The sequence below is a fragment of the Oncorhynchus clarkii genome, chromosome 9, assembly GCF_045791955.1.
Source record: "Oncorhynchus clarkii lewisi isolate Uvic-CL-2024 chromosome 9, UVic_Ocla_1.0, whole genome shotgun sequence".
NCBI classification, from domain to species: domain Eukaryota; kingdom Metazoa; phylum Chordata; class Actinopteri; order Salmoniformes; family Salmonidae; genus Oncorhynchus; species Oncorhynchus clarkii.
Window position 1 is genome coordinate 67,892,758 of NC_092155.1, and position 15,551 is coordinate 67,908,308.

The following is a 15,551-nucleotide window of genomic DNA, read 5'->3' on the forward strand; positions in this document are numbered from 1 at the left end:
GGGACGCTAGCGTGGTGGGACGCTAGCTAAGCTTACCACAATAAGTTGGGTGAATTTTGGCCCATTCCTCCTGACAGCTGGTGTAACTGAGTCAGATTTGTTGGCCTCCTTACTGTCCTTAAGCCATTTTGCCAAACTTTCGAAGTATGCTTGGAATTATGCTTGGGGTCATTGTCCATTTGGAAGACCATTTGCTACCAAGCTTTAACTTCCTGACTGATATCTTGAGATGTTCCTTCAATATATCCACATAATTTCTCCCTCATGATGCCACCTATTTTGTGAAGTGCACCAGTCCCTCCTGCAGCAAAGCACCCCCACAACATGATGCTGCCACCCCCGTGCTTCACGGTTAGGATGGTGTTATTCGGCCTGCAAGTATCCCCCTTTTTTCCTCCAAACATAACGATGGTCATTATGGCCAAACAGTTCTATTTTTGTTTCATCAGACCAGAGGACATTTATCCAAAAAGTACGATCTTTGTCCCCATGTGCAGTTGCAAACTGTAGTCTGGCTTTTTTATGGCGGTTTTGGAGCAGTGGCTTCTTCCTTGCTGAGCGGCCTTTCAGGTTATGTCGATATAGGGCTCGTTTTACTGTGGATACACATACTTTTGTACCTGTTTCCTCCAGCATCTTCCTTTGCCGTTGTTCTGGGATTGATTTGCACCAAAGTACATTCATCTCTAGGAGACAGAACGCGTCTCCTTCCTGAGCGGTATGACGGCTGCGTGGTCCCATGGTGTTTATACTTGCGTACTATTGTTTGTACAGATGAACGTGGTACCTTCAGGCATTTGGATATTGCTCCCAAGGATGAACCAGACTTGGAGGTCTAAAAAACAATTCCTGGGGTCTTGGCTGATTTCTTTTGATTTTCCCATGATGTCAAGCAAAGGGGCACTGAGTTTGAAGGTTGGCCTTAAAATACCTCCACAGTATAGTGTCAATTAGCCTTTCAGAAGACTCTAAAGCCATGACATTTTCCAAGCTATTTAAAGGCACAGTCAACTTAGTGTATGTAAACTTCTGACCCACTGGAATTGTGATACAGTGAATTAATTATAAGTGAAATAATCTGTCTGTAAACAATTGTTGGAAAAATGACCTGTGTCATGCACAAAGTAGATGTCCTCACCGACTTGCCAAAACTATGAGTTTTAATGACTCCAACCTAAGTGTGTGTAAACTTCCGACTTCAACTGTACATGGTAGATGAATAGGAATTGTATTACACAATTTAAAACTTATTCCACAAATCCTTTGGTCGAAAGTCATTGAATATGTTAGAAATGAAATGCAGTACCTCCACGGACCAGACCCCCCTTTGAGAACCCCTGGACCCCAATCATTTGTTTCCTAAATAGCTTCTGAAGTTGTATAATTGTATGTTCATTTATGGAAAATCCCCAGCCCCCCAATTTACTGAAAGGTTTCTGTTTTGCAGATAAGAGGGTTTCATCCAACAGCAACAATACCAGAGCACTTATGTCCACGGGTCAATGAGAGGCCAGAATGTCTGCAGCTGTAATTAGCCATCCAGAGCTTTCTCGGTTGATGGAGGTCATTAGAGGGCCGGGTAATTAAAGGGGAAAGCTACATTCATCCCCAGCGGACCCAGGCTACAACATTCACCACGCAGAGAGAAGAAGAGGTTATTAGCCAGGTCGTTAAAGGGATAGTTCTGGATTTTGGCAATAAAGCCCGACCTGCTGGCGGCTCCGGAGACGGGCTCCAACCACCACCAACTGTATATGTGCAGGAAGGAAAATAGGTCATGCTGCAGGCAGCACAGAGAAGGAAAATAACTGATAATTGATCACGTGGTGTAAGAATGAATGCAACAAATTGATTGAGTTTTATTGATGGACAGCCTTGTAGAACCAAAACACAGCCTACCACTGATCAACAAACATGGAAGGCTCAAGCATTCCGACAAGAGCCGTTCACAATCTAGTCCGGTTGCAGCCACAACTAGACCTCGTTTCAAAAAGGTAACATCATCTAGATTTACAGCCAACTGGTAATAGATTCACATGCAAATATATTTAAAAAATCTGTATAAAACAATATGTTTTGACTTGTTGCAAATTAAAATGCTATACGTGATGAAGTTGTGCACAAAATGGGTTTCCATCGCATTTTCAACTCTACTGATGGTTCTCTCACAAACAAATGTAGTGTTATATAGCTGTGTGATACTCTGGTATTGGCATGTGAGCTCTAGCCAACAGAGCGCAGATAAGAACAGAGCGCACATATTGCCTACATGAGATTATCAATATATCAATATTCGCACATAATCACATTTTCACCAACATTTCTCACAGGTCATTTTACCGACACAAAACATCTGACCGTGTTTAGCGTATTTTGTTTTGTCGACATTTGGAAAGTTTACTGAAAAATGTTCCGTTTCCATCAGGCCATTTTATAACCCACATGTACTTTACCCACATAAAGAGGTTGGATGTGACCTGGTTAATAAATAACCATATTTGTGTGCATAACAGTGTTCAATGGCAGCACCAATAAGCCCCCTATGGTGAATAAGAAGCTTGTAGAACTTTCAAGTTTAAGTTCCTCGTTCGCCGGTCCTGCGTGCTCTAGGCATTACTGAATCAAACAAACTAAATTAGTAGAATGATCTGTTCTTTTCACTGAACGAGTTGAAAACATCAGCCAGTAAAAAAAAGAGTCCCAACTTCCCATCACTTGTGACTCCCAGGCAGCTCTGTTCCTGTACATTCCCCTGACTCTAATCTGGTAGACAGGCATGCACATGTTGGAATCTGACTTGATGCGCTCCTTTTCATTCCCACAACATCATTAGGACATGAAACAGCACCACACCAGCAGCTGTAGAGATAGTTCAGCACCACACCGAATCATATTCTGTGTACAGTTTACAGTTCAGCCAAGGAAAAAGGGTGTTTTCTTGTATTTATTAAGTCATCTCTGGTTACATGAGATCTGATTCTGAACACACAAGGCAACGACAGGCAGTGGCTACAAGAGAGGTAGCCTTGGCTGTATAATACAGCAGCAACGACAGGCAGTGGCTACAAGAGAGGTAGCCTTGGCTGTATAATACAGCAGCAACGATAGGCAGTAGCTACAAGAGAGGTAGCCTTGGCTGTATAATACAGCAGCAATGCAGCAGGCTAGTTGGAGCTATTAAATCACACAGAGCTTCCTTTACCGACAAGGAAACAGAACCCAGACTAGATATATGTCTATAGGTTACTGGCAGAGTGGGCAGAGGAAGGAAGCATAAGTGAGACGACAGATAAAAGTCTGATGGGACAGCCAGGTCCACTATAGGCTTTGTGATTGTGACACACAGGAAGAGACAGCAGGAGAGACAGGAAGAGGAAGAGAAAGCAGGAGAGACAGGAAGAGAAAGCAGGAGACAGGAAGAGAAAGAGAAAGCAGGAGAGACAGGAAGAGAAAGAAAGCAGGAGAGAAGTGCCCTGCACTGCCTCACAGCAGTGTCTCTGGTAGAGGTCTTCTCGGGTGCAAAAAGTTGGACCCAGACAGACAATCAGACCCAGGTCCGATAAAAAAAAATGTAGTTTTTTAAGAAAGGGGGGGGGGGGGGGGGGGCAATCAGACCTGAGGCTGAATGGACCTGACAGACCCCAGTTCTAGATGCTCTTCTGGTTAACCAATATAACTTTATATATAGGCAAGGCCTTCTAAGGCAATAAATTCACCTTATTAGCATAAAATAAATACATTTGGGACTAGGCAATACATCTAATTATTATTAAACATTTGTCTTTTTGGTCTCGTCTCCTTAACTCCTTCTGTGTGGTGTCTGCTTAGCTCCTTCCCACTTGTACACACAGACACCAAGCCCCTCCCCCTGCCACTCACAACAACAAAGATGAAAGATAACTAACTGCTTGTTGTCTGAGAAAGTTTCAACTCGCTATTTACATTTGAAGTTTGTTCAACAGAATCAGTTGATTCTCCTAACGATACCTTTTCATTTCTCTCTACTTGGCAACTCGTGCTCATTCTGAGTAATAAGCATCACCTTACCCAGGTAGCCCACTTGATTTCAACATCTAAAAGTGAACAGGCTGTTTAAACAGTTGGAGACAGACAGCAGGGTGTATTTATAACAGTTCAACTGTTCTACCTTGTTAACAAACAAATAGATCCAAGTTGGCTAGACTTTAAATATACAAACTAGCTGGCTACTCGCTAGCGGTGGGCTTGTGCTTGAGAAACTGTTTGAAAGCTGTGTTAATGCTCTATAAAAAGACTGCTACCAGATGTTGTTCATTATTAGTGGATGTGACTGGTTCTGGTTGCAATTGTAACAAAATGGCAATTTTCATAGGCTTGAAAGCCAGATCGGTGATTGAAAAAAAAAAAAGCAGCTTAAACTATTTTGATAAAATAATGTAATTGGTGGGTCTTATGGTTGTTGAAGGCTTCTATTTAGCCTAGGTATACTTTTATAAGCCCTGAACTCATTAGATTATTCCTGACTGGTTGAAAAGCAGTTGTATTGACCTTTAATTGTGCACCAAAGCTTAGAGAAAAACAATCGATCCACAAAAATAAGTTACGTCACAAAGGCATCATGATGACTAAGCTAATGACTGGTACGTTCAAATGATGCCATCAACAGGAGATGAAACTGGCGTCCTGTGAGCCATGACGATCCTGTGAGTAAATTGAGTCACAGACCAGACCCCCAGGGCCAACAGTAGCCCAACAACTTTTAACCGCACTAGCTAGGCTACTTCTGGTACCATCTGGTTTCAGCTTTGGCATGGCATAATCCATTATGTGGTGTGAAACTGTGGCCCCAGACAGAGCCGAGTGGGCCCCTCTTCATAAAGCAACCCCAGCCCAGCTGGACAAACCCTTCATGCCCAGTCTGTCTGCTTGGCCTGAGAAACCAACCTCCTCCGCTCTCACTGGTACTAGAGGACTACATTACAGTGGAGTGTGACATTTGGCTAACCCAGTCAAATGGTCAACTCCGGTACATCCCAGCCGGTCCTAGATATACTTTCGCATAGAGTCTCAACCCTGTAGTCTATGCTGCTCTCACCTCTACCCATCTCACTTCAACACGGCCTATTTGAAAATACTCAAATGTGAGCAATCAAAGTGCACCATGTCCTCATCTAAAAACCATCCGGTCAAGGGAGAAATGCAATGTTGCTCTCTGCTTCTTGGAAGTTGAATGAGTCACTTAAGGTTATTGACATTGGCAGATATGGGTAACTTTCTCAGTTTCTCCATTTTAAAATGTTTTTGTCAGTGGCAAGTTGCAACGGGAAGATTGTTTATTTATCAGGATCCCCATTAGCCGATGGTGACAGCTAGTCAGTTACACATACACACAACAACTAGGTCACATGGGAAAGGGGGATACCTAGTCAGTTTTACAACTGAAATGCATCTTCGGGGTTTAACCCAACTGAATCAGAGAGATGCGGGGGGCTGCCATAATTGACATCCATGTCTTCAGCTCCCGGGAAACAGTGGGTTAACTGCGTTGCTCAGGGGAAGAACAGATGACCTTGTCAGGTCAGGGATTCGATCCAGCAACCCTTCGGTTACTGGCCCAATGTTCTAAACACTAGGCCACTTGCCACTCAGGGGAGAGGCGTTGTGCTGTGAGGTGTTGCTTTGTTTTGTGAAACCAGGTTTGCTGTTCACTTGCACTATATGAGATGGAAGGTTCCACACACACTCATGGCTCTGTATAATACTGTATGTTTCCTTCAATTTGTTCTGGACCTGGGGACTGTGAAAGACCCCTGGTGGCATAAGTGTGTGTAAGTTGACTATGCAAACAATTTGGAATTTCCAACACAATGTTCCTTATAAAAACAAGAAGTGAAACAGTCAGCCTCGCCTCAACTCTTAACCAGGTGAGTGACACGCCTAGTACTTATATTAGCCCTCCGATTACGATGAAGAGCAAGACATGTCGCTTTGTTCTGGGCCAGCTGCAGCTTAACTAGGTATCTCTTTGTAGCACTGGACAATAATCAAGATCAAACTAGAGCCTGCAGGACTTGCTCTGCTTTTTTGACTCCACAAGGCATCTCTTTACTACGGACACAGCTCTCCCCATCTTAACAATCATTTATTCTGTATGTTTTGACCATAACATTTTACAGTCTAAAGTAACACAAAGTAATTTCTTCTGCTCAACTTGTTCTACAGCCACACCATTCATTACCAGATTCAGCCGAGGTCTAGAACTGAATAAATAACTTGTACCAAATACAATGCTCTTAGTTTTAGAGATGTTCAGGACCAGTTTATTACTGGCCACCCATTCCAAAACAGACTGCAACTCTTTGTTAAGGGTTTCAGTGACTTCATTAGCTGTGGTTGCTGATGTGTATATGGTTGAATCATCAGCATACATGGACACACATGCTTTGTTTAATGCCAGTGGCAGGTCATTGGTAAAAATAGAAGAGAGTAGAGGGCCTAGAGAGCTGCCTTGCAGTACACCACACTTTACATGTTTAACATTAGAGAAGCTTCCATTGAAGAATCCCTTCGGAGTTCTATTAGATAGATAGCTCTGTATTCATGATATGGCAGAGGGTGTAAAGCCATAACACAGGTTCTCAACAGGTCATGGTCAATAATGTCAAAGGTTGCACTGATATCTAACAGTACAGCTCACACAATTTGGCTTCCCTCCAGGCCCGAGGACAACGACTTTCCTCTAGGCTCAAATTAAAGACATGACAGATAGGAGTGGCTATAGAGTCAGCTGCCATCGTCAGTAACTTTCCATCTAAGTTGTCAATGCCAGGAGGTTTGTCATAATTTATCAATAATCATTTCTCCACCTCTCCCACACTAACGTTACATTAGTTCAAGTGTTTTTTTTATTTTACCCCTCTTTCGTGATATCCAATTATGATCTTCTCTCATCGCTGCAACTCCCCAACGGGCTTGGAAGAGGCGAAGGTCGAGTGATGCGTCATCCGAAATAACACACGCCAAACAGCGCTTCGTAACGCCTTTTCGCTTAACCCAGGAGCCAGCCGCACCAATGTGTCAGAGCAAACACCATTCAACTGACAATCATAGGCAGCCTGCAGGCTCCCACCCCGCCACAAGGAGTCACTAGAGCATGATGAACCAGGTAAAGACCCCCCCCCCCCCCCGGCCAAACCTTCCCCTAACCCGGACGACACTGGGCCAATTGCACACCACCCTATTGGACTCCAGGTAGCAGGCCGGTTGTGACATAGCCTTGGAATGAACCTGGGTCTGTAGTGACACCTCAAGCATTGATGCAGTGCCTTAGACTGCTGCATCATGCAGGAGGCCACAAAATTCTAACTTGCAATGTCTTTCCATATAGAGAAGAAAATATCACAGAGGAAAATAAGACACACTCCCAGCCCTTCTCTACAATGCCTCAAGAGGAACAATAATGTTCAAATGATTTTGAATCTGAAATAAACTTCACCCTCTCTCAACAGTTTAAAAAAAGTGACAGTCTGGCTTTTTCAGTAAGTTTAACACAACCAGGCAGTGTAACCAACAACAAACACGTCTAGCTAGTAGCTATATAGACTAAAGACGCCATATGCCAAATTCCCGCTGTGTGTGCGTGTGTGTGCGTGTGGGGGGGGGGGGGGGGGGCTGGAGCCTGAAAAGACCCCCATTCGCCACATTTCCATCACAAAGAACCCAGACTTCTGTCTGGGTCGGCTGAATGGACGGCTGGTGTCGCACCACTGCCAGTCCACTTGGCTAGCGTAGTGGTGGTCACAAAACAGTAACCATTTATTTACACACACACAAAATTAGTACCCCCCTCTGAGGAATAAATTGTCTGGATTCCTGTATCCAGTTCTTGGTTGAAGGATATACATTATTTCAGTTGAGATAGCTATTAGAGACAAATACAATCATAAAAAGCTCTAAACGCGTGACTATGGGTCTTGTTATATGCGGAAGAGCCCCCCCTCGAGCCTATTCTAATCACGGGCCGCCAGGCGATTGTTTAGTAAACACCAACGCATACCGCCGCTCACAGATAACTGTAGCGTTAACGTCAACAGAGACGTGTGGCTTCTTTTCAAGACATAAACATCAAGCAATGTTGAAATGCACAGACTACATTGTTAGCCTGGTCCCTTTGTGCACACCTGGTTAGCAAACTAGCCAAGCAGCTACAGTAGCTCGAAACAGACGCAAACATGTTTTGTTAGCTAACGTTTCGTTAGCGAGCTACATCGACTCACTCACACACTAAATCACATTTTCTATTTATATAACCAGCTGAGCAAACCAGAAGCATGGATTACAGAAATACACGTGACATGTTTCACCGGCCGTGTTATTCAACGAGTTTAGCAAGTAGTACTAGCTCTAATGTGTTTGCGGTTTACAAACCCTAGACAGGCAGCGCCATGATGATCGACAGGCGATGCCAGCCAAGCCATTCTCCCTCTCAAACAAACAAAACATACACGAAGACAAAAGCCAAAGGGGCCAAACGTAAACCATTTCACTTACCATCACCGATGGTTACTAACCCGAACAGGACCAGTAACGTGAGAATGATTTGTTTTAAAGCCATTTCTTCAGCATTCCCATTGCATTCGGAGTGTGGTATTGTAAACACCACCGTCAGACCTAAACACACCACAAACCATACAGCCACCGCCAGACAGACAGACAACCAGCCAGGCGAAGTCTTCTTCTTTGGGTTTTATGGAGAACTACAAGCAAAAAGGTGTATTGTCGCCTCCAAACGTGTGGGATGAAAATAAAAGACAAAAAGCCAGGCGAAGTGATGCAGACAGCGTAGTTAATTAAATGGGTGTGTATTCGGTTTTAAAGGGGTGCGCTCTTTCTGATTCCAGCCCCTTTCTCATGGAAGACCCGACGCTAGAATGATTGGATTGTCTGTGATGCAAATTAATATTCTGACAGCTTTGAATGATTTTTGATCATTTCTACACGATTTAACAATTCGTGGTATAGGATTCAGATATATTGCCTGACTGGAATATTTGTCACATAATGTATCAGGTCACTTACCCTATCTTTTAGTAGTATTTTAGGTTATTTGCCCTCATGATGAAAAAGCCACTGTGGAAAAAAAACACATTTTGGGCAAGTACCTATTAGAAGATTTAGTGAAAGATAGTTTACACTTTAATGGGCTCCCAAGTGGCGCAGTGGTCTGAGGCACTGCATCTCAGTGCTAGAGGCTGTCACTACAGACCCTGGTTTGATTCCAGGCTGTATCACAACCGGCCATGATTGGGAATCCCATAGGGCCGCGCACAATTGGCCCAGAGTTGTTAGGGTTTGGCCGGGGTAGGACGCCATTGTAAATAAAAATGTGTTCTTAACTGACTTGCCTAGTTAACTAAACAAAATAAACATGGTCATCAGGGATGCATTTGGCAGAATGGTATAGCTCTCTCTCTTGCTGCTGTTATCACCTGGCATTTTGCTAGTGCTCTCTGTTCTGCCCTGAAGTCTAATAATAGTAGTGTCTAATAGTGTCTGCTTGGTCTTTACAGACAGCAGTTGTATATCTAGCCATTATCAAGCTGTCCCAATTACTCTGCTAATTTCTTCATTAATCTGCTCATTTCTTCTAGCGTGCGCACACACACACACTTCTGCTCGTCAAATCCTCCTTCTATCAAAGCCAGCCAAGCCATTTGGAATTGGACAGGGAGGAAGACATGAGAGGGGCTCAGCTCACTCTCTCTCTCAAAAGGAGAGTGGCGCTTGGCCTTTGATACTTGAACAACCCCCTTCTACGGTGTTAAAAATAACCAGCTCTTAATCTGACTGCATGGCCAGACAGACAGACTGCGGCATGGAGCGTATTATCTCTCTGGAGTTTGGTCAACACCAGCCAGACAGATAGAGTAACACACACACCCACACAGGCTGAATAATCAATATTGTAGATGAATGGACAGATAGACTGGAATCAATTTCCGTCCACACTCACACAGTGTTCTAAGCTCATGTTGAATAGACACAGATTAACTTTGAAAACCTTTACTTGTCTTCTCTTTGTGGAAATAAAATGAGAGCCTCCAGACGTAATAGAAACATGTGCTGGCCAAATTAGACCTGCTTCTTTCACACTTCACTAACTCCACACTTTGGCATTTTCTAACTAGGTCAAAACAGAAAATATCTGGGAGAGAAATGCCTCTCTCATTGTAACACAAAGAGATACAAACACGGTCACACACACATGTACGCAGGCACTCACACACATATATATATATACAGTAAGAGTATTTGTTTATGTTTGAGGAGGAGCAGGAGTTTGTCCCATTCACATAACAGTAAATATACAATAGGCCTGGGTGAAATAGTCTGGGTGTATTCTCCTTCTGAAATGTGATTGACAGATCTGAAATATCTTCTGATAGCTCCTTGTAGAGTGGCATCCTGCCCCGGCAATTAAGACGGATATAAAACCTGGCATTCACAGTGCCAACTGACACTTAAAAAATAACATCTGAATAGAACAAATTAAAATCAAAGACAAAGTGAATATGCAAAAAAGAGGCAGATTTTGACAATATTTCTGATTGTTATGGATTGTAGGCCAATGCTGAAAAACATAGCTGAAGACTACTCCACTGAACCAAAGGGATCATTCATTTGAGTCAAAGATGATCTATATCGTGTCTGGTGCCCTCTGGTGGACAATTACGCCCCTTTTCCCGGCCAGCATAACAACTAATCTTTTAGCAGCCTAATTCAAATGTCATTTCAGAGTGAGGTGAGCAGCATACAAACACATTTCAACCATTTTTAGTAGGTTAATAAACATGTATCTATGGATAAATTAAATACCCTGTAATCGATGTAATGTTTTTTAATTCCCTTAATGTTGAATGGTAGTGATGATAATGATAGTATTTCTACACTGAAAGTATTGCATATATAATTTCAGATAAAATACAAATAGAAATACATAAATATCATAATATACATAGGTACTTTGAGCAGCTTTTACAGTAAATCCAACGCTGGTGAAAGATACATTATTCTATCGCTAGATACAACTACTTCATTAGCTCTGGGCTTATACTACGATCATGAGTAGCACATTATCAGGGAACTGTCTATGGTCAGCTCTAAATGCTTCCAGAATATACTAAATCAATGAATATGTATAGATTCTGTATAGTGCATCAAAACAAACAAGGCACTAGCAAAGACATTAACGGCCGCTTGTAATGATCATTCTGATCATACATCACAAGGCCTCACTGATCCAAAGGCGGCATGTCCATCCCCAAAGTATCACAGGATAAGGCTATAACAAGGACCAAACTCTGATGATCTCTCAATCCTGTGGGCCGCTTGGAGAAAACAATGTCCATGTTCCTATGGAAGTCCTTTCAGTAAACTCTTCAAAAATCCAAGTCCTTATTTAACGATGCTTATGCGTGTCCCGTTCCAGATCTCGCCAAATTAATATGCCGAAGCAAATACATACAATTCTTCTATCGTATTCCTGATGAAATGATCCAGGCAGTGTATGGAAGGTTGGTGAGGGCCTTTTAGGAAGAGGCACCAGAAACATGGGACACTGAGAGTCTTACATAGTAGCAAAGGATATAGATAGTCTCTATACAAGACTATCAGCCCTAATGTTGGTGTGCTGGTTGTAGTCTTATGTTAAGGTCTAGACGTCCTGCTTGTAGTCTGGAGTTGAGGCCTGCAGATCCATTTTGAGTTTCTCTGTGGGGTAGCCATGGTCCTGGTCCAGCTTGGAGAGGGTCTTCCTGACACGGAGAGCTGTTAGGCGGGCTGGAGGGCTCTGGAACCAACACTCCTTCATTATCTTGGTAATGGAAGACAGGATCTGTACACAAAGAAAGAGAGAGAGAGAGACCCACCATAAAATCACACTGTTCTATCACTGTATGTACAGTAGAAAGTCACTATTGATGGTATGTGACGCGTGTCTATACACTGACTGTACAAAACATTAGAAACACCTTCCAAATATTGACTTGCACTCCCTTTTGCCCTCAGAACAGCCTCTATTTGTCAGGGCATGGACAACAAGGTGTTGAAAGAGTTCCACAGGGATGCTGGCCCATGTTGACTCTACAAGGTGTTGAAAGAGTTCCACAGGGATGCTGGCCCATGTTGACTCTACAAGGTGTCGAAAGCGTTCCACAGGGATGCTGGCCCATGTTGACTCTACAAGGTGTTGAAAGCGTTCCACAGGGATGCTGGCCCATGTTGACTCTACAAGGTTTCGAAAGAGTTCCACAGGGATGCTGGCCCATGTTGACTCCAGTACTTCCCACAGTTGTATCAAATTGTCTGGATGTCTTTTGGGTGGAGAACCATTCTTGATAAACACAAGAAACTGTTGAGGGTAAAAACCAAGCAGAATTGCAGCTCTTGACATACTCAAACCAGTGCGCCTGGCACCTACTACCATACCTCGTTCAAAGGCACTTAAATCTTTTGTCTTGAATGGCACACATACACAATCCATGTCTCAATTGTCTCAAGGCTTAAAAATCCTTCTTTAATCTGTCTCCTCCCCTTCATATACGCATGTAAGCATTTTGCTACACTGTAAGCATTTCGCTACACTCGCAATAACATCTGCTAACCATGTATATGTGACCAATAAACATTTATTTTGATTTGATTAAAGTCGATTTATCAAGTGACATCAATAAGGGATCATAGCTTTCACCTGGATTCACCTGGTCAGACTGTCATGGAAAGATCAGGAGTTCCTAATGTTTTGTACACTCAGAGTATGTGCATCTGTGTGTCTCACCGGGTGAGAGTACAGCCTGTTGTGCATACTGGGTCTTTGCTTGTCCACACACACCACCTTCTTCATCTCCTCAAAGCTGGGGTCAGAGGGCACCATGTCAAAGAAGGGCGGACGGTACTCTTCCACTATCCCTGGAACAACAAACACAATCACACCTTAGGAACATGTTACATATACAGTCAATACCAGTATATCTACGTCTTCATTCCAAAGGAGTCAGCCAACATTCCATCTTACACAATGATGACTGAGGTGGCAAGGATTTGGTGGGAAAACTACAGACACTGTGACACTACAGACACCATGACACTACAGACATCACGATACAACAAACATATTTTTTTTTTTTTATTTTTTTTTATTTTACCTTTATTTAGCCAGGCAAGTCAGTTAAGAACAAATTCTTATTTTCAATGACGGCCTGGGAACAGTGGGTTAACTGCCTGTTCAGGGGCAGAACGACAGATTTGTACCTTGTCAGCTCGGGGGTTTGAACTCGCAACCTTCCGGTTACTAGTCCAACGCTCTAACCACTAGGCTACCCTGCCAAAACATAATGACACTACAGACACCATGGCACTACAGACATCAAAATACAACAAACATAATGACACTACAGACACCATGACACTACAGACATCACAATACAACAAACATAATGACACTACAGACACCGTGACACTACAGACATCATGACACTACAGACACCATGACACTACAGGAACCATGACACTACAGACATCATGACACTACAGGAACCATGACACGACAGACATCATGACACTTCAGACACCATGACACTACAGACACTGTGACACTACAGACATCACAATACAACAAACATCATGACACTACAGACACCATGACACTACAGGAACCATGACACTACAGACACCATGACACTACAGGAACCATGACACTACAGGAACCATGACACCACAGACACCATGACACTACAGGAACCATGACACTACAGGAACCATGACACTACAGACACTGTGACACTACAGACACCATGACACTACAGGAACCATGACACTACAGACACTGTGACACTACAGACATCACGATACAACAAACATAATGACACTACAGACACTACAGACACCGTGACCCTACAGACATCATGACACTACAGACATCTACGATACAGACACCGTGACAAACATAATGACACCGTGACCCTACAGACATCACGATACAACAAACATAATGGCACTACAGACACTACAGACACCGTGACAATACAGACATCACGATACAACAAACATAATGACACCGCAGACACCATGACACTACAGACACTACATACACCATGACACAACAGACACCATGAAACAACAGACACCATGACACCACATACAACAGACACCATGACACAACAGATACCATGGCACCATGACACAACAGACACCATGACACTCCAAACATCATGACACTACAGACACCATGACACAACAGACACCATGACACTACAGACATCATGACACTACAGACACCATGACACAACAGACACCATGACACTACAGACACCATGACACTACAGGCACCATGACACTACATACAACAGACACCATGACACTACAGACACCATGACACCATGACACTACAGACATCATGACACTACAGACACCATGACACTCCAAACACCATGACACTACATACACCATGACACAACAGACACCATGACACAACAGACACCATGACACTACAGACACCATGACACTACAGACACCATGACACTACAGACACCATGACACTACATACACCATGACACTACATACAACAGACACCATGACACTACAGACACCATGACATCCTGACACTACAGACACCATGACACAACAGACACCATGAAACAACAGACACCATGACACCACATACAACAGACACCATGACACAACAGATACCATGGCACCATGACACAACAGACACCATGACACTCCAAACATCATGACACTACATACACCATGACACTACAGACATCATGACACTACAGACACCATGACACTACATACACCATGACACTACAGACACCATGACACTACAGGCACCATGACACTACATACAACAGACACCATGACACTACAGACACCATGACACTACAGACATCATGACACTACAGACACCATGACACTCCAAACACCATGACACTACATACACCATGACACAACAGACACCATGACACAACAGACACCATGACACTACAGACACCATGACACTACAGACACCATGACACGCCAAACACCATGACACAACAGACACCATGACACTCCAAACATCATGGCACTACAGACACCATGACACTACAGACACCATGACACTACAGACATCATGACACTACAGACATCATGACACTACAGACACCATGACACTACATACACCATGGCACTACATAAACCATGACACAACAGACACCATGACACAACAGACACAATGAGACTACAGACACCATGACACTCCAAACACCATGACACTACATACACCATGACACTCCATACATCATGACACTCCATACACCATGACACTACATACACCATGACACAACAGACACCATGACACAACAGACACCATGACACTACATACGCCATGACACTGGAGACACCATGACACTGGAGACACCATGACACTACAGGCACAACAGACATCTCGCAACTAAAGACACCATCACACTACAGGCACCATGACACTACAGACACCATGACACTACATACACCACGCAACTACAGACACCATG

At 43.4% G+C, this 15,551-nt stretch overlaps 2 protein-coding genes across 7 annotated transcripts in view; both read right to left on the reverse strand.

The window, feature by feature from the left end:
- The window catches only part of LOC139416830 (activin receptor type-1B-like), a 28,167-nt gene extending 19,256 nt beyond the window's left edge, over positions 1-8,911 (reverse strand). The window contains exon 1 of the mRNA XM_071165923.1: positions 8,530-8,911. Within this exon, the coding sequence (XP_071022024.1) occupies positions 8,530-8,593 (64 nt within the window). The 5' untranslated portion in view covers positions 8,594-8,911. The remainder of the gene's footprint in view (positions 1-8,529) is intronic.
- Positions 8,912-10,025: 1,114 nt separating this feature from the next.
- LOC139416831 (activin receptor type-1-like) overlaps positions 10,026-15,551 on the reverse strand; it is a 39,733-nt gene continuing 34,207 nt past the window's right edge. For all 6 annotated transcript variants that reach the window (XM_071165926.1, XM_071165925.1, XM_071165928.1 and 3 more), the window contains 2 exons: positions 12,815-12,945; positions 10,026-11,872 (listed from right to left, as the gene is read on the reverse strand). In XM_071165926.1, the coding sequence (XP_071022027.1) occupies positions 11,693-11,872; positions 12,815-12,945 (311 nt within the window). In that variant the 3' untranslated portion in view covers positions 10,026-11,692. The remainder of the gene's footprint in view (positions 11,873-12,814; positions 12,946-15,551) is intronic.